Raw genomic sequence first — 25750 nt, forward strand, 5'->3', positions numbered from 1 at the left:
AATAAGGCACAGATGCACCTGGCAGATAAATTGTTGTCTCTGTGTCTCTCTCTCTCTCTCTCTCTCTCTCACACACACACACACACACACACACACACACACACACACACAGACGCACACGCGATATGAACCCACATTAAAATTATATCACTATTCACTGTCATTGTCTTTTACTCATAAAATGACATAAAATTGTCACCGTTCTCACTGCAGCCATAACAACAACAGAAAATATCCATGTATGCATAAAGAGCACAGAACTGTCTCTGATTTATGTTTGTGATAACCTGTTATCTTGGCTTGCTGGCATGTGCCAGACAGACAATCACTTTAAACGTTTTCAAATCGTAAAATAATTATTGGGTGCTCTGCAAACGTGGGGCAAATCATTTAGCACTTAACTAATTGGTCAATTGACCGATTTAAAAAAAAAAAAATTCTAACATATTTATTGTAGCACAAATGCAAGAAAACAATCACACACAACCAACAACAACCCAAAATCAAAATGTCAGTGCTCTCAAAATCAACACAGCGAAATATCATTATTAATATTCATGTACTATTACGATATGGCCTTGTATGTGCGGTTGTTTCACGCAACAGTGAGCTGATAGCACTGCGGTTAATGCTATAGCCTTCTTTTCATTCTGTGGTATGACTGTGATATTCCTATATTTTTTTTTCCATAGGGACTGAAGCATTTCCCACTTTTATAAATGCATATTTATAGAATTCTTATATAAGGATAAGGTCAGCTTTGACAATCAAACCCTAATAAAGCAAAAATGATACTATTTGATCTCACAAATAAATGCAGATTTCACCTTCTAAAATATGGACGATCGACAGATTGCACATCGAGCGTGAAAATCACAATAGTATTATCATAACAATAGACCCGAGTGGCGAGGATGGGACGGCCTGAGCAGGAAAAAACCCAAAGGTCTTCTGTGATGACAAACACAGAAGTGGACACATCAATTAAGCCTTAAATATTTTTTTGTTTTCCAAACTGAGAAAATAAACCAACAAAGCAGCGCCCGAAACCTGCAGCCTCAGTCCAAAAACAATCAAAGGTGCGATGTCTTATTTCACATTCAAGCATATTTAAAGGGGATATATTCCCCCTTTTGTTTTGAGCATTCATTTTTAGATCTCTTTGTTTGACACGAATTACCTACGTGTCTGTCAAAACCTTGCGTTTACGAGATGTAACTTTTCCAAAACAGGTGCGTTATTACACAGAAATGTAAATATTTCATGAAAAATGATGCGATTTAGGTCTGGGGCGAAATGTCTACATTTAAGCGTCTAACGCCTGCTTAATCTCAAGCAAACTGTCAATATAATATTCTTAAAATAATCCTCCAGGGCCTTGCAGTGTGCTTGGAGTCCTCAATAGTGAATCACGGTGATAGTGCCGCATTTTTTGGAAGATTTTCTGGCATCATTAAATTCCTCTTAAATTCCTATTGTGTCTCCTTTTTGTCAATATTGACTTCATTTTGACATTTCTGTGCGTCGAAGTATTTTATCGTGTCTTTTTGCGCAACTAGAGATTTTTGTCTGCGATATTGTTATTTCTTTACATTTTCAAGATCAGCTGGTATTTGGCTTAACGTTGAAACAAAATGTACAACTGGAATTTTCGGCGATAATATTACATTTGTAATAAAAAAAACGTTTAAGGTGTAATTTCTCGCACTTTTTAAATATTTTCCTCTCCCCTTGTCCTCTCTATGCGTCCCCTGTAGCCTCTCCCCCTCCCTCCCTCTCTCTCTTTTTCTCTCTCTCTCGCGGAATCCTATTGATCCAAACGGGCTAATTAGCGGTGTCTGCGCAATTACGCACATGCGCACTGGGCGTAATCTCAGCCATTTTTTGAAGGAAACTAATTAGCAGGAATAAAGAGCCAAGTGTTTTTCCCCCCACAGTGATCAGAACTCATTCTACCTCTGGAGCTCGCACAAACCCCTCCGTCCCCCATCTTCTGTTTACTACAGCCTATATGTAGCTTTAATTACACTGTTGTTTGGTAACAACTTGGACCCCGCTGCTCTCTCTCCCTCTCCCCATTTTTTCACCCTCCTGGCTCCGTTAAAACGCAGAGGATCATTCATAAGGAATGAGTGGGCTCTCTATACGATTGTTTTCTGGACTACTACACATTCAGCGTACGGAGCTTTGTACCAGAGCCGCTGCAGAAATGTAAGTCTGCCATTTGTTTACGATATTAAAGGGACGGGAGGAAGCAACCCCCCGGCGGTGGGGAGGAAAGGGTGTTTGGTTAGTGTAGCCTGGAAATCGCACAAATCGAGCTTTTTGTTGATCTGCTTGTGCAATGAGTCACCTGTTACTGGATACTGAACGTGATCGCTCTTGGTTTTAGCTGAATCGGAGTGTGGTACGGTGCGGTCCACTGTAAACAAAAGGCTGAAGTAGTCTGGAGGGCTGAGTGTTGGTCAGTGGCTTGACAACACAGACAGAGACGGGGAGTTAACTTCAAGTCGCTGATCGTCCGGTATTCTCAACAGCCCCGCTTGTATGCTTCCCAGAATAATGCAAAATACAGCTTAGTGCTATTACCTTGAGACTGCTGTAGGCTGTATGCGGACTCCTCGCGCAAAGCGTTCAAAACAGCATTTGTCCATGTCCAGCTGGATTTGTCCAGGTCCTAAACAGACAATCAAAAATGCATTTCCTTAAGTATAGCCACACACACTTCTCTCTGTCTTTCTCTATCCCCTCACACCCCTGTCTCCCTTTTCTCCCTCACACACGCTCACATTCACACGCACACGCGCACACACACAGAGGACACACTTTTAGTTGGGTGTTTCATATTATGTTGCAAAATTGTATGCACACCTGACAACAATGTCTTTTGCATACATATTTTCCCTTTTTTATGTAAATAGGTGTTTTTGTGTATGTGCTTTATTGACATGATGAGAGTTTCCAGTGCACAACAGGATTCACTCCCATTAACACACACACACAAAGATGTACACACACGTTGTTAAATGATGGTTTCCCGCACTTGTGATCGATAGGGAGCCAGGAATGTTTGTATAAATAGTTACATTGCCGATAGACCCGAGTTATTGATTGCAGTGTAAATGAAAATCTTTATCAGATTAGAGACTGTTCTCAGCTGCTGGCAGGCAGGCTCAGGCCCTCAGCGCTCTCCGGCGGGACAGTGGACAGCTGCAGTGGGCAAGGGTCTGTGGCCTGTGACATAAACACAGTACATTAAAGCACTATCAGAGTGCCGATATGAGCCATATATCTTTAAGGTGCAGAGAGAGGAGAGAGGGGGTGGCTACAGGGGAGAGGGAGAGAGTGTTTAAGCAGCAGCAGGAGGAGGAGGAGGGGGTTGGCTGGTTGAAGGAGAAGGTGAAAGGGTACATTAAGGTCCCTCTTTGATTAAAAAAGGTCAGTAATGAGATTGTGGGACACACACACAGTAAGAGAGATGTATTTGCCTCATCTGGCATCCATCTGTCAATAAGAAACAGAGCAGAAGAGGCCAGATTAATTTTTTAGGAAGTCTCTGTAGTGATGCATGATTATGCTGGTGATTAGGAATCTTTTTGAAATCTAATTCATTAATATTTGGAAAATTTATTAATGTTTATGGTCATTTCTGTATGATAAAATGCTACAGCCCCTTGCTAGTTTAATTTTAACTTAATTATTTCAAAAGCCAATGAAATGCAGTCTTAAAATAGAGATTAATAGACACTTTGCTTATTTTTTTTTGTTTTTTAAACACTCTCCCATTATTGATTATAAAAGCAAAGTTTCAGTTTAATACAAAACGAGATTCATTATTTTAAGATGTATCATTGCTTCACTGTTTATGTGTTTATCATGTGTAAGCAATCAGACTTAAGAGGAAGTATACACAATCTTAAACACATACAATAAGATTAGAAATATAATACACTGCCTCAGACCTCATATTTTGAACTATCCCTGCTTGATATCTCAACAGAAAATTGTATAATCTTACAAGTATTTGTTGTATTTTGGACTAAAATAGATTACACAGGTGTTTATTATAGTGTGACCACCCCCTGTGTTTGCACTGCGTGTTGTAAAATGGCTCGTGCTAAACAGAGCACCCGCTCTCATAATATCTCTGTACCAGTGCATACAGACAGATACACTGGCTTTAAAAACTGTTCTTTTATCTGCTTTATCTAAGTGTGGCAATTTAGTGGAAGCCCTTTAGCTCAGAAGCATTCGGTTCTTTATTTAATCCTATCCCCTGAGGAATATTATAGACCTCCTGCGTAGCCTTTACCCGCATTCCTCTACCTAGTTTAGCGCTCATGCTATTGATTTTCCCATTAAGGGCTAACACTAACCCCCGAGTAACCAGCCTGTGTATTGCACACTGTGAAGGCAGTATTGAACAGATGCTATCCAGGGACTGTAATCAATGGCTTCCACTGTTATGCAATATTATTTACATGACTCATGTATTTCATTTTCTCCTCTTTTTTTTTCTTCACATTTCTTCTGTCTCTTCTTCTTCCTCTGTATCTGAAATACAGGTGGGGTAGTAATGTGTGGCAGCTGTAGCCTCTGGTATGGACAGCGGTGAGGGAGGAGGAGGGGATGGAGGGGGAGGAGAGGAAAGAGATGCTGACCTCAGTGCCCAGGCTTTATCTCTTCCTCTCCTGACCCTAGCGGTCATTCCGGAGCAGGGGTCATCCTCTCATACCTCAGCCATGGCCCCTGCCAAAGAGCCCCTGACCCTGCCTCAGCAGGAGGAGGAGGGCGCAGAGGGGTCCCAGGCTAGAGAAGAGACCCGTGGAGGTGAGCAGGAAGAAGGAGGCCGACATTCGCAGGAGAACGGAGTGTGTCAAAAGCAGGGGATGAAGGAGGACTTCGGGGAGGGATATTTGTCAGGGCAAAGGAAGGAAGAAGGGGAGGTGTGTGTAGGTGTGGGAGAGGCATCAGTTACAGGGGGCCTCCCAGCAGCCCTAAGCAGCAGAGGCGGAGAGGAGGAGAAGGAAGAGGAGGAGGCCATCTCAAACCAAAGCCAAACCAAATCCAAATGTTCTTTATTACCTCAACAGAGCCAGCACAGCTCTTCTTCCAGCACTGCAAAGGCCAGTGGCACACTCGACAGCAAAACAGCCGCCTCTCCAAAGCCCTCCCCCACTCCTTCCACCTCTCCAAAGCCCTCCCCTTTTCTTTCCACCTCTCCAAAGCACTTCACTTGTCCGTCCTCCTCTTCTTCTGCCCTGCTGAGCGAGACAGAGGTAAAAGACATTAAGGGAGATCAGGGCTGGATTTCTGGGTTTCCTCAGAGCTTTAAATCCCAGCAGTCTACTCTGGCTTTTCCACTGGCAGGTACAGAGCCTGCTAGTACACCTGCTGAGGACGATGGGCCGGCAGGGGTTCCTCACTCTTCCATTTCCAATGGAGATGGTGCCAAAGCTCCAGAACCAAATGACAGCCAGCTAGACACAGAGGTGGATGATGAGAGAGACAAAGAAGAAGAACAGAAAGAAGCTGTCCTTAAAAACCTCAACCAAGACCTCTCTCCTAATTCACTGACCAGTCACATGACCATAATGCACTCACGCAACTCCTGCAAGACGCTGAAATGCCCCAAGTGTAACTGGCACTACAAGTCTCAGCATACACTGCAAGTTCACATGAAAGAGAAACATCCAGAGACGGAAGGCCAGTGTGTGTGTGGCGCCTCCGGGAGAAAGTGTGTGTGTGGCGGTGCAACACGAGGTGTGTGTGGATACTGCAGTTCGGGGAAACCCCATCCTCGCTTGGCCCGCGGTGAAACCTACGCCTGTGGCTACAAGCCCTACCGCTGTGAGGTGTGTGACTATGCTACCTCATCGAAAGGCAACCTCAGCATACACATGCAGTCGGATAAACACCTTAATAACGTTCAAAATGGGGGACACTCGAATGGTCACATGCACACCTCTCACATTACCAACAACAGCAGTTCATCCAACGGTCACGCATTGGATGAGCCCGCATACAAGCCCCCGCTCTCTATTCCCACGCCTACTACCCAGCCTGCCAAGCTCACACCACCTGGACACTCTCACTCTCATAGTAAGCGGTGGCGGTGTGATGTGTGCGACTATGAGACCAGCATTGCCCGCAACCTGCGCATTCACACCACCAGCGAGAAACACACACATAACATGCTACGGCTCCAGAGAGGTTACTATCTGTCTCACTGCAGAAGTCTTGCACCACAGTTGAAACACCTACAAAACACAGGTGAGTGATGCATCTCTCGCTGTGATCCAACATAAAAATGTTAAAAATGTGCAAATTCTCACAGGATTTCTTTCTGTGTTTTAGGTGCAGAGATCTCCTTGAACATGCGACTGACAGGTCAACAAGTCACAGAACAGCCAGTCACCCTTGGGTCTACACTGACTCCTTCTCCTTCTCCCTCTCCCTCTCCCCCTCCAGCCCCATCCCTGTCCCCCACTGAACCCCTTTCCCAGGGTGTGTTTCAATGCCTTGTCTGCTCCTGCTTTTCGTCCGACAGCTTAGAGTCTGTGGAGCAGCACCTGAACGCCCCTCGCTCTCTGCCACAGTCTGAGTGGTGCTCCCTGGTCGCTGGTGGCTGCCACTGCAGGCTGTGCGGCTACACCACCCCGCTGAGGGCTAACTTCTCCTTGCACTGCCAGACTGACAGACACCGCACCCGCTACCAGCTTGCTGCTCACCTCCAGGAGGGTGGGGACAGGGGACAGGAAGGGGCTGCCCTTATTGCTAAGGGAAACCCCGTCCAGCTGAGGTGTAACCTGTGTGACTATGTGACCAGCAGTTTGGACAAGCTACGAGGACATTCCCTCAGTTCACACCATGAGGCCAGCGTCCGGGTTTACCGAGTCAGTACACTTTTTACTTTTTAATAAAACATAAATGTATTCAGCAATTTCCGATAATCAGACCTGGTTTACAACCTGTTATCCAATCATAAAAAGTGTTGTTCTCTCCTTTCTACCTCATTATTTTTAGTTCCTGCAGCAGTATGATGGTGAGGTTGATGGAGGTTCGTGGCTGTTCCATTGTCTGTTATGCAACCACTCCTCCTCTTCTAAACTCCAAGTACTGAAACACAGTCAAACCCCAACCCATCAGCAGAGGGAAGGGCTGCTACAACTGCAGCCAATGGGTGGAGAGGAGCTGGCGGCCATTTTTACCATCAGGAAAAGCCATGATGGTGTCACAGGTGAGAATATGAACCCTGTGGCCGCATTTACTCTCATGTTGCATATGCTTGCTGACGTCAGCAAGCAGGCAGGGGGATTGAGATGAAAAGAGAGAAAATGAGTAATGGCTGTTGCTGAGATATTGATCAAGAAAATTGATTTGTCGATACACATCCTTGTTATATCCCCAATAACCCCGGACAACATCTAACTAGCACCTGCTAATCAATGGACCAATACAAATCCCCTGGATAAGGATGGGGGGAGGTGGAGGCCAGTCACCAGTCTGCTCAAAATAAAATACTGGATTTACATCGTCTGGAGTTTGTTGGCAAAACACTCAAACTTAGTAGTTCAACACTTTAGTTGTAAATTAAGTGTATCCTGTGATTTTTCTATGTGCGGATTAAGACTTATTGAGGTGAACTGATGTGTTGTAAGTCCATATTACCTCTACTCCACCTCTGAAGAGAATCTAATGGAGAATCAATACTTGATCAATAGTGTATGGAGGCAAGCGAGAAGAATGAAGTGTGGCCCAAAGACATTGGTCTTTTTGAGCGATGCTATCTGGAGGATAATATAAACTACAATTAGCCTGATAGTTTGTGAGAAAATATTGTATGAAGCACAGTGTTTGTGTAACATAATTATTTGTCATGTTGTCTCCCAGGAGAGCTCAGTGAGGACATGGAAACTTCCAGTGAGACCATCACTGGTCCTTTGGACACAACCAAAGACACATGCAACAAGGGGCTGAAGCAGATTTCTGAGGAGACAGGTACGACTGCTTCAGCAAAACAATTCAATACACAAGTTAAAGTTGTACGCAAGTCAAGTTAACTCACATGATAGAATGATAATATATTACAAACATAATAAATGTATTTACATATTGATATAAATTCTTACTTGAAGGAGAAATGAGGGAGGAAGAAAGAGAAAAGAAGGAGTCGTTGCTCTCAGTCAAACGTCCATCCTCTGGAAGCGAGGAAATGGAAAACTCAACCAAACGCCCGAGAATACACCAGCAAAATGAGAACCAGCAGGTGAGCAACTGGCATACATTTTAATAAATTAATTTCGTCCATGTGGCTATAAAATGTACAGTGCTAGTGTAACCCTACAAACTTGTGCAAATCGGTGCTCTCTTTGAGCCTTCTGACAACAGTTTTTAACCATTTCCTCACTTCTCTCTCTCTTCCTTGACATTTTCAGACTGTCCAGTGCCCTTTGTGCCAGGTTAAACTCCCACACACACACCTTCGACAGCATCTCACACATGTGCACAGTGTAGCGCAGGACTGTGTAGACAAGCTCATCAGCACAGTAAGTGTATGCAAGTGTGTATTTGTTGTATTTGTCGGGAAGCAAAAGAAAACGAGAAGGCGAAGCGATGGGGGATGGGGGGGGGGGTGAAATGTAGGGAGACAATTCCATTAAGAAGGCACCAGAGAGAAAGGCAGCGCTTTTTTAATGCATGTTTAAGTAGCTCCCCGCTATCATCTTTGATGCAGCCGTGCATTCTGTGTGTATGTGTATGCGCGTCTTTTAGAGTGGAAGAGAGAGGGTTTGACTGAGTGAGTGAGGGAAAAGCCAGTCTTTCTATAATGCATGTTTAAGTAGCCCTCTATTACCAGAAGTGCAGTCAAGCTAAAAAGGGGCCCCCATGCTTTTTACTGTGTCTCTCCAACTAACAAAGACTGGTCATCTATCCACATCACCATCCTCCATCTCCCTGGCCCGTATGCTAAGTGGCCTTTGTCTCTTGCGCTCTTCGCCTCCACTTGACTGACTGCTTTTCACCCTTTCTCCCCTCTGCTGTCCCTCCCTCCCCCCTCTAGCTACTCCTATCATTCCTATTCAGCAATCTCTGTCCCTGCCCCTCCCTTTCTGTCTCTCCCAAGCTCTCTCTCAATTTCTTATGCGTTACCCCTCCCTTACTCACTCTCTCTCTCCAAAGCAGTTTTTTTTGTTCATTGCCCCATACTTTCTCCCTCCCTCTCCTTGCTCTCTCTCTTTTTCATATTCTACACCCCTTACCCCCCCACCATCATCCTCCCTCCTCCCCCCCTACCCCTCCCTCACTCTCTCTGATAGTAATTGAGGTTCATTAATTCAGACTGAGGTGATGATGGCCATTATGTACCTTGCTTTCCAATTACGCTCTCTAGATTAAGCCTGACCTTCAGTTTTCTCTGCAGTGTGTGTGTGTGTGTGTGGTTGTTCTTCTTCTCTCTTATGAAGCTGTTACGCAGAGAAAACTCTTGTCATGTAAATCTCATCTTTCGCCGTCCGTCCTTCCTTTCCTAAGGGTAGCTAGCTGTTCGCATAGATATAGTATTTGCTCTCAGTGCTCGAAGCTGTGGAGATGGAGGTTCTCTATATGAAGAATGATTTTAAATAAATTCATTATTCAGCTCAGTAAAGTTTTATTAAACCCCTGGGGCATGTTGGAGGGTGTCGCAGGACCTGAAGGGCAGAGCCACATATCTCAACCATATACACTTATTACCAAATTGATGTGCCTTGCTGTCAATACTGCTGTGCAGGCAGGTGCAAGATGTAGCGATACACTTACAGATTCCCACTTTAATGTTTTATGATATTAGGACAGGGTGTGCAGGCACTCATGTTTATACATCTTGATATTTGCTTGCTATTATGCTGTACAATTAAATGTTTTATTCATAATGTTGGATTAAGGAAATATGGTAATATCCCATATTTCCTTCAGTCTGAATTGGCAAAACAACACTATGTGTAACTAGCAATAAAAACCAAAAAGAAAACAATATTGACGGACTGTCAATTTTTTTTTCTCTCTCAGGTCACACTACCCATGGAACAACCGCAGCTTCAACTGCAGATGGAAACATGGACAGATGAAACTCAGAAAAATAAAACCACCAAGAATAACAATGCAAACTGTTCCCAGACTGCTGATACGAGTGCCTCAGTTGATTCCGAGAAAAACAAAGGTTGGTATAAATTGCATTGTATAACTGACCATAATTTAGATAATAATTAGAGAATCACTAATGCCATACCATGTCATGGTACTTCCTTCTAATCACATCTTCTTGGCCTGATGTTTTATATTAAGAATAAACTATAACTATTATCTATTTGTATGCATTTTGCAGGCATGTCAGTGGAGAACACTGAGGGAGATGTAGCCGCACCCAAAGATGTCACAGCTCTACTCACCCCACCCCTAGAAGACAGCACCACTCACCCTTCCAATGGCAGACTGGCTCCCCAGTCCCCAACTCAGACACCCCCCTCCTCGCCTCCCACCTCCCCGCCTGGCGACCTCCCTCCCCTTTCTGATCGCCATGGTTACCGGTTCCGTTGCAGCAGGTGCAGCCTGGCGTTCCCCACTCAGGAGAAACTCCAGCTGCACTGGCAGTACCATGCCATGAGGGCGGCGACAGAGTGTCCCCTCTGTTCGAGACAATGCCGCAGTCAGGAGGCCTTGCAGAGACACATGCAGAACACACACTCACAGCTTGACAACATGCAGGGGCAGAATACACTCTTACCACCTCACACTGCTCAACATGTGGAGAACAATAAGAGTTCAGTCCAACAAGACTTTAGTTTATCACCTCAAGTGGGTCAAGAGGCAGGAGAGGATGAAGAGATAGAGGAAGAAGCACTTGGCATGGAGGGAAAGGAGGAGGAAAAAGAAGTTACATTTAAAGAGAAGGACATGATCGGTGAAGCTGATGGAGGTGAGGAGGATTTAACTGAGCCAGAGAAAGGGCCACATGAGGAGATAATATCAGAACCTTCTTCAAGCTCTCATGTCAAAAAGAGCTCTAACCCAACAATGGACCGCTATTTGGATCCAACCAGGCCCTATAAATGCACAATATGTTCTGAATCTTTTACCCAGAAAACAATTCTTCTGGTCCACTATAACTCTGTGTCCCATCTCCACCGGGCCAGGCGAGCCCTGCAGGACTCTGGCACAGGTGTTGCTGCCCCTGAGGCTCCGCGTGGCCCAGACCCTAGGCCCTACCGCTGCCGATTGTGTGGAGTGGGCTACAGCCAGAGTTCCACACTGGACATACATCTTCGCTCAGTCCTTCATCAGACTAGAGCTCGTGCTGCCCAGAACTCAGCACCACAGACCCCAACATCAAGTGTTGCAGCCCCAGTTTCAGCTCCCACCACTGCTACTCAGGCTGCTACCACCAGAGAGGAAACATCCAAGAGTTTGCCTTTCACCAAGAGGCCAGATGTAGTAAGCTCTTCAACCTCTTTACTATTAGGTGCAGGCTTAGCAGCTGAGGCCCAGCCAACCATCTCAAACCCAACTGACAACCAGCAGGCTAAAAAGAGGGTGGCAGAGCTAATAGCATCAAGAAACCAGCTAATGCTAATACAACAGCAGCAGTTAGCTCAGGCTCAGGCTCAGGCCCAAGCTCAGTTACAACAACACACAGCTCTGCTCCAGTCCCAATTGATGCAGCACCTTCCCCTAGGGACAGAGAATCTCCTTAAACAACACTTCCCTCTTGCACCAGACAGCTTGCTCTCTCTGCAGCAGCAACTTCTTTTGCCCTTTTACTTGTCAGGAGACATGAATCTTAACCCAGAGTTAGCTGTTAAGAGCCTTGAACTTAATCAGTTAGCCTCTGTCAATTCCATCCCAAAAGAACAGGTTAAGGTTGAAGATAAAAAGGAGTCCCAACCTCAAATAGACGAGAAACAAACCCAGAGAAAAAGATCAAACTCAGCAGTTTGTCAACCAAAGGATCATGTTGAGAGTGAAGCCAAGGTTGAAGCAGAGGATCCTCCATCAACCAGTCAGAAAAGAGAGTACAGCAATTCTAGTTTTGAGGAAGTAAAAGAAGAAATGCCTGTTCCTGCTGTTAAAACTGAGCGTCAGAAAGAGGAAACAGATTCCTCCTCATTTAACCTTCTTGGATTGCAGTGTCCTCCTCCCAGAGTGCCCTATGCTGCTGTGAATGGTGAACCTCTTCGAGCCTTGCTACAGAGTTATGGCTATGAGCTGGCACTGCAGTATATACAAAGTAGACACAGACATCAGCAGCAGGTATCAACTCATATAATACCAGATAAACAAGAATGCTCTGATATCAGCAAGATGGAGGCATGCTCAGAGGAAGAAAGAGTTGAGTTTAGCAGACTACAGGATGGAAAGACAGAAGGCTGTAATGAGGATAACAAAGAAGTAGAGACCAATGGAGATGTAGAAAGCTTGCCACAAGAAAAACAACAGACAGATGAGGAATCAAAAAACTATAAGAAAGGATGTTGTGGAAGAGGAGAAAAATGCAGGGACTGTGGCAAGTTTTTTTCAGATGCCTTGATTTTAAAAAGCCACCGTGAGTACATTCATAGGATGCTGTTTCCCACTCCTGCACTGGAGAGGTTTTCCAGAGAATACAGGCTGCAGTATGACCAGATGTACCCTCTCACACAGCCTAAATCTGGGGAGAATTCAACTGCTTCTGCTGCAGCCCCAGTCCCATCCTCAGAACCAGAACCAGCACCGGAACCAGTTATGCCTCAAGTTAAAACCTCTGAACCCTCACCTGTACCCTCATCATCAGATCCCATTGCCAAAACATGTACTCCAGCTACAGACATAACAGCAACCGCCCCTGCACCTTCTTCTCCTTTATTTCCTTCACAACCTCAAGAAATTCCACATCAAGAGGCACCCATCCCAAGCTCATCTGCTACAGCTACTTCTCACACCACATCCCCAGCTAACTCCATACCTCTTAACTTACCTAAAATACCTATGCTTCCTCTTTCCTTGCCCCAGCTTCCTATAGCCCCACTGCCTTTACCTAAGCTTCCCCTACCTCCCATTCCTTTCCCCATGGACCTGCCTCTCCTCCCTCCAGTTGTGATGCAGTCTGTGGGACTCCAGCCCCAACCTTGGTTAGACCCAAGTGTGAACCCTGAGTTGGCCAAACTCTACCAATCTCAACTCAACCCAGCACTGCTAGGGCAACAGCCACAGCTCAGCCCAGCCTTGCTAGTCCAGCAACCCCAGCTCAGCCCAGCTTTGCAAGGTCAGCCTCCAACACTCAATCCTGTGCTGCTGGGTCAAACATCCCAACCCAGCCCCATCCAAACAGCACAGCAACCCCAAGTCAGCCCAACAATTCTTGAACAACAGAGTAAAAGAACCCGAACCCGGATCTCTGAGGAGCAGCTGACTGTTCTGAGGAAACACTTTGATATTAATACCCTCCCAAGTGATGAAGAGATAAACAAGATGTCTTCCCTCTCTGGTCTGCCTCATAAAGTCATCAAACACTGGTTTCGCAACACCCTATTTAAAGAGCGTCAGCGGGACAAGGATTCCCCTTACAATTTCAATAACCCCCCAACCATAGCCCTTGAGGAGTCAAGAGAGGAAGTAGCACAAAACCAGCCTCTGACACTTTCTCCATGCTCACTCTCCCCAGGCCTTCCGCCTAACATCTCTTCACAACCCCAGACAACCGAGCTCCAGAGAGGAGAGCCCCATAGGGGAAGACGCTCTTCCAGAACTCGCTTCACGGAGCAACAGCTGGAGACCCTGCAGGGGGTGTTTGAGGCGACTCCTTACCCCAGAGAGGAAGAATATGACAAGTTGTCTGCTCTGTTGTCTCTCCCTAACAGAGTTATTGTTGTGTGGTTCCAAAATGCTAGGCAGAGAGCCCGCAAAAATCAAGACCGGGGGACAGATGATGGGTTAGAGGGGAAGAGCCAGCTTGACAACATTCACAGACAGAGAAATGGTTGTAACAAGGGTGATGATGATGATGATGATGATTATAATGAAGAAAACAGCTGTGGGGATGAAGGACAAGGTGAATCTCAGAATGAAAACTCCATGGATCTGACTTATGAGTATTATACCACCCCTGACTCACCTGTCCCAGATTCTTCCTCTCACTGCACAGAAAGTGAGCATCAATCAGCCAAAGGTGAACCAACAACTGTTGCTGGGAAACAAGAAGATAAAACAGTCTCTCCTCGGGCTAACAAGAGCTCAGGTCTTGCTCAAACTCAAAATGGAATTTCAGATGAAGACAACAAATGTAAGGAAATTGTTCAGGCGATGAAAACAGGTTCCTCTCCACAACCTGAGCCCATTCTGCAACCCGAACATACTCCAGAAAGACCCCAGCCTCACTCTTCCTCCTCTTCACAAAAAACAGTATCCAACATTGTATCCACATCTCGTTCCAGCCAGGGGCAAACACACAGCTCTCCTTCTGATCAAGCTGTTGAAAAGGCTGCTGATACATTGCCCAGTCTCCCTGCTGCTCCAGAGTCTGAAACAAGCCACACTCGCCTGCCTGATGCCCCCTCTGGCTTATCCACTGAAACACAGCCAAAAAAACAGCTCCAACCCCAAACCCAGGCTCAATTCCAGTGCAGTCTGTGCCCAATGTCCTTGCCCTCATTTCAGCTGTGGCAGGAGCATCAGACCAGACACCTTCTGGCAGCTCAATCCCAGGTCCAATTTCTCCACTCTGGCTTTACAGACCGAACCATGCCTTATATGATGCTCCATCCCAACCACACCCTAATGGCCAGTCAAATGCTTTCAGGCGCTATGTCTCAGATGCACCCTAATCCTACACATCCCATGATTTCACACTTAAACAGCATACAAATTAAAAACACACTTGATCACTCGAGTAACGCCCTCACCAGCCTCTCTCAAGGTTCACTGACACCCATGAAGCAGAGTTCAAAGCTTATGTCAGAGACCAGTTTTGAAGGCCAAAGGGGCAGTAGAGAGATTGAGGAGGAGCACCGAAGGGATAAGCGCCAGAGAACCACCATCACCCCAGAACAGCTTGAAGTGTTGTATCAGCGCTATAGCATGGACTCCAACCCCACCAGAGGAGTCCTTGAAGGCATTGCACGGGATGTAGGCCTCACAAGACGTGTGGTTCAGGTATTTTATGAATGTTTGTTGTGTTTGAATATTGTGAATTTTTTTTTTTTTTTTAGAGAGAATGAATGGAAGCAAAGTATAGAAGATGACTTCTTGCTTTTATATATCCTGAATTTTAAAACATGCTGGTCTTTCCTTCACAGGTCTGGTTTCAGAATACACGAGCCAGAGAGAGAAAAGGACAGTTCCGGTCAATGGGGCCAGGATCCAGTTTCAGCTTGGGTTTGAACCATCTGCGCTGCCCATTCTGCAGGGCTCTCTTCAAGGTGAAGAGCGCTCTGGATGCCCATATGAGGTCACGCCATTGGGCAGAGGCTGAAAGAGCAGGCTACAACTTGTCGATGAGTAATGGATCCAGTGGGCAGATTGGGATGGCCATGTCATCTGTCATGGACAGACCAGGTCCATCTATTTCCTCCAACCTCATCCCAAACCATGGCTTTGTCATCACTAACAAAGAGTCAGCTTTGAAGCCACCTGTCACCTCTTTGTCTTCAACCACTGATCTAAACAACCCAGAGGAGGATGATGACTATGAGGAAGACGATGAGGAGTACCCATGTGAGGAGGGTTCCAGTATGGCTGACCAGGTATCCCTTAGTCCAGAAGGATCTGGGGGTCCAAGCTCAGACTGGGGTGAGACCCAAAGTCTGCAACAGCAACATCAGCAGCAGCGCCAAAGGACACAGATGAGCCACTTCCAGATACTCCAGCTCCGAGACTTCTACAGGAGCCACCGTACCCCCAACCGACATGAGTGTGAGACACTGGGCCAAGAGTTGGGACTGCCTCACAGAGTGGTGCAGGTAAATATTTCAAATATTAATAAATGAGAAAATGATGTTTGTTCTGCATTTTTTAAAGATGAAAAACAACTTTCAGGACAAATATTTAAAGGTAAAAGCTAACTCATTCATACAAATATTTTTTTGCAGGTGTGGTTCCAGAATGCCAGAGCAAAGGAGAAGAGGGCCAGGAGCCTGAGCTCTGACTCTGCAGAGAGGGAGCAGGCTGAGCTGTCTGCAGGGGCAGGGGAGAGAGACAGAGCTTAGAAAGGCAGACTACGGTCCTTTTGCTTCTTTCTACTTCATTCCCCCTCCTGCACCTGCTGTCAGTCTCTACACCCTGTCCACCTTGCTGCCAAACCTGTAACCGAAACACCCCAAAGATGCCGAGCCACAGTGGCCCAAAGAGAAACTCTCAACTGAAAGTAGAAGAGAGCCCAAACCAAGTCTCTACCGCAGCTTTCCTCTTTTCATATTGTGCTTAAACTCTTCCCTGGTCTGTCCTTTGTTGTTGAAAAGAGCTCCTCTTCCTATTCCGTCAGACACCTTACTACAACCAAACACCACCTTGATAAAAAAAACCAACCAGATGCCACAGAGGCCAAAGAGCATTCTCCAAGTATGTGACCTCACTGCCCAGCTAGACCTGCAGTCTACCTCTCAGTCTGCATGACAGACTCACAGTGGGCCCTCCACCAGACAGTGCTAGATGACTAGCTGTGTAGCATGTAGTGCCAGTCTGTAAGAGGCTGGAAAAGAAATTGTCAAAGAGATTCTAGTGTAAATAGAGAGCTCCAAAAGATAAACTTGAAGAAAAACAAAGCAGTTAACAGTGGATGAAGAAGATGATGGAAAAAAAAAACAAAAACAAAAAAATGGAAAAATATCCTTGAAATAGACGGAGGTATTCGCATAGAGCTTTTGTAAAGACTGACTCAGATTCCAAAGCTCGTAACCAAAATTTTACATGTCTGTGGATTTAGTTTCAACACGTTTGTTTTCAATAACAAACTGCAGAGCTGACGTCTGTATGGTGAAGGGGTGAGATCTGCAGCTGGTGAAAGCAAGCCGAGTACCAATAGACTGATACGGCGCCAGAATGCAGCTTCACCCTCCACAAGCCAATGATGAGTCTTCTGTTGTACATGTACACCTTCTTTGTTCCTTTAGTGGATAACAGCCCAAATAGCACAGAACGTAAAGGCCAGTTTGTCCCGAACGGGGCAAACTATTTTTTATAGCACTCAACCATTATACTGTATATGAAAACTTTAACCAAACTCAAATTTACATTGTGTGTGTTTAGTAATAGTTTCTTAATATAAATCTTATGGATTGAGATAAACTGTCTTGCTTCGATATAGTGTCATGATTATGAAAAGATTATGACAGCTTTGATATGTTCCGGCAAGGTGACTTACTGCCTTTCCGTTCTATTTGAATATACCAATGGCTGACCAATGTTATGTGATTAATGTAAAGCTTTCTATGCTCAGGTCAACAGCTCAACATGGCTCTGCTTCAAATGTGATCTTAATACTGTACTTTTCTGTTTTTAAAACAGAAGAGGCATGGTTTAACCTTGGACTTAAGTATTAAAAAATATCTACGAAAAACATCTGTATTTCAAAGATCTGAGCTTTTCACCTCTGAGTAATAGATTGTTACAAAAAACCTTATTGAAACTAAAGTGTTTAATAGTGTGAGGGGTAAATGTACAGTATTTAGCTTTTGTATGGTTGACTCAAGACTTCATTGGATGATTGAGACATAGCTCCCTTTCCACTTACAGATGGGGAGCTACTGCGCAAAGCTGAGAAAAACTTCGGATGTTATTGATGTTATTTTTGTACACTTAATTTATTTTCCCACTTTCTCCCTCCCTACCTACTTTCCTCTTTTGCTCTCTACCTTTCTTCCTGTGTTCATTTGCAACCAGTCCTTATTCTAACTGTAATAATAATATAACAATAATAGCTAAACAATAATTAATGCTTTAAGACAAAAATCCAAAGACGTGATAATACTTTAACCATATGACCTACAAAAAAAAAGCGCTACTGTTTACTTGACGATGTATTGCTGTTTTTAAAGAAGGAAGGAGTCCCTATATCTAAGCTACTGTTTTCTGCCTCTCATAAGCACACTGGAGACTGTAACCAAAACCCCAAACTAGAGCCATGGCAGTCTGTAATATAGCGGTTAAAGAGTTTTACTTCTCTTGAGAAATGTTGCAGTTTATTTTTCTTTCTTTTCTACCATAGTGTTGAACTTCAGCCCTTAAGGATGTCCAGTTTGCTGCTAATGTACTGTAGTTTCTAACGATACTGTAGAAAGATGCATGCTCTGATCGCTTTACCACTAGGCTTTAATGACTACAAACTGTAATGATACCTGTGATGCTGTTTGATAAACTGCTCCTCTGTTGATTCTGTTGAAAACAAATGGATATGTGGGGCTCAATTCCATCAGGTTTGTTTTTCAGTATCCTATTAATTACCCCTATACTCAGAAGATAAAAAAAATGGCTTTCGTAATACCAGAAATATTTTTTCAAGCTTCCAGTTTTAGGGAAACCTGCTTGGGGCATTACCTTCTCAATACTTATGGAGATACTGCATAGCTATTTGAAGGAGTTCAGCCCCAAACCTTCCAGCGGTATGGTGTCAGTCTTTCTGTGTTGCAATGTCTCTAGTCCATTTGTCCAGCTAAAACAGCTTTGCTGAACTCAGACTGACACACAGTCAACTTTCCAAAGGATGTGGACTGACTAACTCTGTCATTTTTTTTGTTCTTAAACTAACCAATGTTTACGACAATACCAATGAGCTTTCTTCTGTACAGAAATGTGCATTCCAAATACCACAAAGGCAGTTTTTTTGTATACTGATTATTTTACAATTTCATTTCTGTCGTATTCTCTTGAACTTAGTGACAGTAAGATGTACATATTGGGGTCCTCTATGGTGAAGGGACTCTGTTATCCTTACTCTAGGTAAAACTATTCTTTTCATTTTTTCTGGATATGTTGTTGCCATAGTGATGACCAAAAAGATACCTGTGATGTGCACCTGTCCTTATGTCCTGCTCCAGTGGTTTAGTGTGTCTCTATACTCTCCCTCCCCAAGATCTCCCCTACTGGTGTGTGTTTCTCTTCCTTTCCCTTCCCATACTCCACTGAGCTAAATAAAGTCTGCTTTGGTGCATGCTCTGGTCTCATCCCTTTGGTCTAACAGAGAGAAGCCATTTTGTGAATGTTGTGGTATGCGAGCCTGCTATATGCGTTTCATATTCCAGGTTGTATGTTCAGCGCCATTGGTGGTGTGTGTGTGTGTGTCTGGCTGGAAAGCTTTTGATGTGCAACCCTGTGTGTGTGTGTGTGTGTGTGTGTGTGTGTGTGTGTGTGTGTGTAGGTGTGTGTGTGTGTGTGTGTGTGCAACACAGCAGTGTGTGGAAGGCGTTTGGTGAATGGAGCCATGACCTCTGGGGTCACTTCATTAATTACATCTGTGACATTCAGCCAGATGAGTTTCCTTTGTGACTAAATGATATGATGAATATTAACGACCTCGGATGAATTACACTGCTGCTTCTGCTGCTGCTGCTGATGATAATGTGTTTTACGACTCTGGGAGAGAGGGGAGTAAAATTGCACACTACAGCACATTTAGGACACGCAGATTTTCATATGCAACATTTCAAAGACCACAGCGTAGCTTGATAGAGTAGATTTTATTATTTTGTTCTTTTTTGTGTAAAACTTTCTAGTGGTTGATGAGACAACTTGCCAGAGAGAAAAAAAACTACAGTGCAAGAATGTGTTAAGCGTCTCAAGCATAAACTTGTATCTGCTCCTTGTTCTCTTGCAGCAAGCTATTCTTTTAACCATTACATTGCAACAACAGAGGAAACATTTGCGTGAAACAGTTCTGATTGGGGTTGCAGGGAACAGACAAACACATACATGGGGAGAACAATAGCAAAGTAAACACAGAAGAGGGCTTGAGATGGCTTCGTAGCTGATGATAGCCATCTTAGAAAGTCATCCTGATAAAGTGATCCCCCACCATTTCTCCTTCTCCCTGTCCTCCCCCTCTTAATCAAATGAGTACTGTGCAGCTGGTGGGGTTGCGGCAAAAAGGGGTACGAGTGTGTGTGCAGAGGAGGTGGAGGGGGGGCTTTGAGGGATGGCGTGAAATTATTGCCTGCTGGTGTATATGTGTCGCTGGGGGTAGTAGGGTAGAGTTGGGGGTTGGGTTGGGGTTGGGGCGGGGGTGGGGGGTTTAATGTCATTGCCTGCTGGTGTATCTGTAGTGGGGGCTCATTTAGATTTAGATTGGTTATGTGAGGAGAGAGCTGAAAGGCCAGCTCATGTTTATGCATGAATCCCAAAGCATGCTGCTGTGGTGGAGCCCCGAGTTAAAGAGACAGAGCTGAAATACATTCACACATTTAGACACAGCTCTGCTTCTTTGGATAAGGCTGAAGTGACGCTGTGCTATCAGATACATTTCAATCAGTGTGTGTGTGTGTGTTGTGTAGACTTGTTTGTGACACTGTGGGTACACAGATAGAATACATCTATGTCCACATGAACATCAAACTGCGTCTTTTAATCTAAAAAAAATTGAGATCTACATCTACTTTTAAAAACATGAGCATCACCACCCACTGCCCGACTGTGTCCTGAAGATTGCTTTGGGATCTTCTAGAGTTGATGCAGAGCTACACACAGTACATGGGTGCTTCCCACATTACACTCACTCACACACACCGAGAGTAATCAGTAAATGTCTTTGAAGGAGAGTTTGTTCAGCACTTCATCAGGTATAAAGTGGTTTTTATTTGGAAATGTGGTCCCTATCCATCTTTTAAATGACTTTTTAATGGTCGTCACACCATCCTAATCAATCATGTGGCAGAGCTAGCCTGCAAGCGCAAATACACTCTATTTATAATTCCTACATTCTGCTGCAAAAACGGACTCTCTGTGCCTTCTTAGTCTGTAAATGAGAGGAAAATGAGTGAAATTGTCTTTCTGATTTTGTAGAAACATTAGAAAAACTTTCTATTCCAACCTCCAGCATCCCAGTTATGAGTTACCCCATGTAATCTTTCTTTATATTATTTCTGCACTCTCTAGACCTCTAGAGCATTGTAGAAATAGCTTTATATAAAATACTGCTGTTTATTGTCATTCTTGGGTGTCTCTATCTTCAGACCCACACTTTTTTTTGTGACCCCTCACCATCCCCCCATCTCCCCCCCGTTGGCCCCCCTTCAGTACTTTACATCTATAATGAGATACAAATACGCATCAGCAGGACAGTGTCTACGCCACGCGTCACTGTGTGAATATTACTCACACTTATTAGCTGGATTATGTTAATCTTTACACTCTCTGCTCACAGACAACAGACTCCCCATGATATGGGGGTGGTCACGGCAGTAGGCGTGTGCTGTCGCGTGTGTTTGTGTGTGTATGTGTGTATGGCTGTATGTGTGTGTTGGAGTGATTGCCATGTTGTCAAACTGATCTGCATGTGAAAGGGCGGTCTAATTACATCACTTATGCAAATGAGAAATGCACATATGTGCGCACGTACATACACACCACTGACAGCTTACTGCTAAGGTCAAAAAGACAGTGTGAGCTATCCTTGTATTGACTAACACGGGCTGGCATCACCACCTGTCAGAGACAGACATGTCTTGACACAATACAGAGAAGTCAAAGTGGTTGTTTTGATACACTCCTTTAGATAAATTAGAAAAAAGAGCCGATGGGTCAAGCTCACAGTAGACTAAAGCACTTAAACTGTTATTGGAAAATGTCCGACCGCATATCCACTGATTAGTCTTTTTTCAGACTGAAACATTGATAGCATCCCTGTTGGAATGATTGATTGAGTCTGACACATTTTAATTACGCCCAAATTAAATGAATCGGCTGGCGGACTATAAAACATTGCTGTTTAATAACGAGCCCCTCCATTTGCCTTTTTTTTTCTTCCTTCATCCAATCCCATTTTGGCTGCCTGCACCAAATAACCTCTCTCCATTTAATGATATGCAAATGAATTTTCATGAACCCCATGATCCCATGCGATGATTAAACTGAGATGACATTAGCTGCCATGCTGCTGCCACTGTCAGTGTTTCTGTCTGCCTCCTTTCTCTCTTCCTATCTCCACCATCTTTCTTCGTATCCACGACAACAGCCAACTGGTGATATTAAAGGGTTCATTGTCACCGTTCCCTTATGAATTTGCTTTGTGAGAGATGACATTCTGCGTATCCAGTGTTATTTCAGTAAAGTTTTTCCAGTGGAAACAGTGCTGGAGCATCAGAGCAAAAATGCTGATTCCCACACCACAGGTAGGAGTGATACACCGAAGACACACATATTAAAACAATGTACAATTATTGTAACGTGGAAACATCATATAGACCATTTTGGTAACCTTCCACATCTCTTCATTTTCCATTTCCAGTGCTCCCCTCCCACCGTTCCGTTTCAGTCTGGATCCAGCTCCACCTCTGCTGTCGTTTATTGTACTCCATTTGCATAATGAAGCCCAAGCTTAATTAAGATCCCACTGGAGTCTGGAGCCAAGGATGAAGGAAAGAAGGACGAGGAGGAGGGGAGGGAGAGATCCGGCGTTCCTTAGCTTATCCGCACGTGTCCAAATAGGAGGCACAATTTAAGGGGGGAGTAAAGCGTTGACGAGCGATTAAATCGCTAATTATGATCGGCTGTTAGAATTAGTGTGTGGCTGTTAATTAGCTGCAGATGAGATGCCCAGACAGTTGCCCGCCCCTGACGACTGCAGCACCCTCCCTGACTGGCAATAGAGAAACACAGCTTGACACCCTGGAGATGATGCCAACACATCCCTCCCTTTAACACACACAGCAGTCTGAGGGGATATCCCTTTAAGAATGTCCCAGGTGTGCATGTGCAGGAAAGAGGCTCTTCATCATCCTTGTCCACCCACTCCCACTGTTCTTCGTTAAGCACAAAATTCCCCATTTTTCTTCTCCTATATCCTTTATTCATTTTGCTCATTATTCCTCCTCTTCCACACTCTCTTCCTCTTCATCGTGGAATGGTACAATCCCTTGTAGTTCCTCGTTATGGGCAGCAGCTTCTTTCCAGTGCAGCAGTTGGCACTGTGCAGGGTTGGCATCGAGGAACTGGTTTTTGTCCCATACTCCCACCACAGTTGCATTTGGCTCTGGTTCAGACCTTCTGCTACTATTTTGTGTCCGCATTTACTACGCTTTTGAATGGCTTCTGGTGGCACCCGTGAATGCCTCCCCGTTTGCGTTTGGCATGGTGCCATCTCTGTTTCTGGTCTCTCCCTTGAGGGGATGCCATCGCCAAAACATTTAAGGCATCCGAAATGTTCTGCTCACCGTATGGAGGTTTCTGTTTGCAAACGTGTGTGTTATGTTGGCTTGGCGGCGTGCCATCTTTCTCCCCGTGCCCTCGCCGCCCCCTGAAAAGATGCCATCACAGAATCGCTGGCAACCGTTGCCTGGGCACCTCTTCTTGGCTTTGTCCAAGCAAACAAACGGCGATTAGCAGCAAATCCTCAGAGGTGAGTCCCCTTGTCTTTGACTAAGACAGTCCTCTGCCGACCTCTTTGATCGCTTCGGGTATGCCCCGACTGCAGGCTGGCATGGTGCCCGCTGGCTGGCACGCGGTGGCTGGCATCGAAAGAGAGAAGTGTCGAAAAATGAATGAAATGCAGAATTTTCCGCAGACATTTTTCTCCGTATGATCAATGGTCATCATCGAGTTACACATTACAATTTCATATTTTCGTCCATTTCTCTCCACAACATCCTTCTATGCTTCTCTTCATCCATCTACATCTGAGTCATCCCATGTCTGCTGGCATCTTGCTCACTTCTATGCTCTGCTGTCCTCTGGTATTTTCTACATCTTCTTCTTCTCTGCCCGCTCCGTGGTTCGTTTCGCCCCATTGTGCCTGTGCCAAGGTGGCACCATGCTAGCAGTATGGAAGTCTGTTTCTCTTCCTCTTCCATTCTTATTCTCCTCGCCCCTTCGCCCATGCCCATGCCCGCCCCCGCTCAAGTCCTGACTGGATGGCACTGTGCCAACCTGCCACCGCCATCGCTCTCATTTGTAGCTCATCCCTCCGTTGCCCTTCCCCCTGTCTCTACATTTCCATCCCTCTCTCTTCCCCTCATCTCATTCATCCACTTTCTGAATCATTTACCCTCTCTATGTGTAAAAATGCTGTGTTTGTATATTTACACAACATCAGTTAATTAGCACGTGTACAACTTTTTATTTCTTAAATGCGCGCCGCAAATCATCTGTCTTTGCTGTCTTTGGGAGACTTTTTTTGGCACCTGAAGGAATGCTCTGAGTGACTAACCTGTAGGTAATTACCGCAGCAGTTACTTATTCCACCGAGACAAGAGGAGAAAGACGAAGAGAGCCCCGAGTTTGGATAAAGCTTGTGTTGTTTTAATTAACTTTTACCAACCCCCCATCACGTGTGCTTCGCTTCACATCTCTAAGCGCCTTGTGCAGGTTGTGCTCGTTAACACACGTACTATACAGCAATACGATTGGTCCCGTATATTACTAAAATCGATTGCATACCATTGACCTCACCCATTCTACTAAGATGACCCTTGCACCTTTGTTTTTGTTTTTTTCCCCCTGCTCTTTAAAATCTCTTGTGTCAGACAAAAGCTGCCAGTGGTGGTGGAGCTATTAAGCAAATACTCTCATTAGTACACAAAACATAATGAATATGTAAATGATGTGTGTAATTTATGCATGGGCTGAGAGACTTGTTCTCTTTTCAGCCCTCCATTGTATTCACTCTATTTATATCCCCTTTCCTTAAAACTTCACACTCTTACGCCAATTTTCCTCATTTCTTAGACCACATCCTGTGAATGAATCCTTAGGGGACTTCTCAGGGCCCCACTATTGTCTCTTTTATTTTGAGTTTTTTTTTTTTTGTTTTGGTTTTTTTTACACATTTCTCCTTGCCTTTAACCATGGTTTGTAGTTTCTAATAGTCTCTCAGAGTCTCTCTGTTCTTCTCTGTGTTTGCTTCGTTCTGCTCACAGCCTGTCCTCTCCAAAAACAAACCCTGCAGTGACGCATTAAACCAACAACTGAGTGTTTGAACAAGGTCTTTCTTCCAGGAATATGAATACTGAATAATCTATCCACTAAATCACATCCACCACTACACTGTGTTTTACGCTGTGTTTTCTCTTTGTCCCTCCGTGACTGTGTTGATCCTAATGTGTGGTCCAAACTGTGTGGTAAATTGAAGCGTGTCCGGATAGACGGTGAGTAGCCTTGCTCCCGTCTAGGATAAACACCTATAATACTCTGGCTCCCTTGGCAATCACCATAGCAACAAACCATGGTACCCACGTGAGTTGCATAATAAGATGTTCTCCAAGACCAAGGACCATAAAGCGGCGACAAACTAGACACCCGCGGCAATGAATGTGAATCAGAAAATAACCGTTGAAATGTCAAACTTCACCTCTGACTGCTTCCAGATCAATCTTTTCTATTTATCAATAGGGTTGCATCACACAACACACACACTCAGACACTCATGCACCTTCTCGCCGTCTCTCCAGACCTTAACAGGTGCTGATGAGCTGCAGTCAATGATTGTAATGAGCTATCGATCACCGTGGGAAAACAGAGGGACAGAGAGGGGTGAGGGAGGTAGGGGGAACCAGAGGACACACGCACACATAAACAGAGGGAGGTGGACTGCCGGGGA

General features: G+C 44.7%; 1 protein-coding gene across 1 annotated transcript; it reads left to right on the top strand.

Annotated features, from left to right (window-relative positions):
- Positions 1 to 1874: 1874 nt before the first annotated feature.
- LOC121949980 (zinc finger homeobox protein 3-like) lies at positions 1875 to 19156 on the top strand. The gene is made up of 11 exons (XM_042495868.2): positions 1875 to 2211; positions 4566 to 6273; positions 6358 to 6896; positions 7027 to 7240; positions 7894 to 8001; positions 8139 to 8269; positions 8439 to 8549; positions 10051 to 10201; positions 10367 to 15165; positions 15309 to 15971; positions 16101 to 19156. The coding sequence occupies exons 2-11, from the start codon at positions 4602 to 4604 to the stop codon at positions 16215 to 16217; spliced, it is 8505 nt and encodes a 2834-aa protein (XP_042351802.2). The 5' UTR covers positions 1875 to 2211; positions 4566 to 4601; the 3' UTR covers positions 16218 to 19156.
- The last annotated feature ends 6594 nt before the right edge of the window (positions 19157 to 25750 follow it).

Source organism: Plectropomus leopardus, chromosome 7, assembly GCF_026936395.1.
Source record: "Plectropomus leopardus strain MGB_pleo_1.0 chromosome 7, ASM2693639v1, whole genome shotgun sequence".
Lineage (NCBI taxonomy): Eukaryota > Metazoa > Chordata > Actinopteri > Perciformes > Serranidae > Plectropomus > Plectropomus leopardus.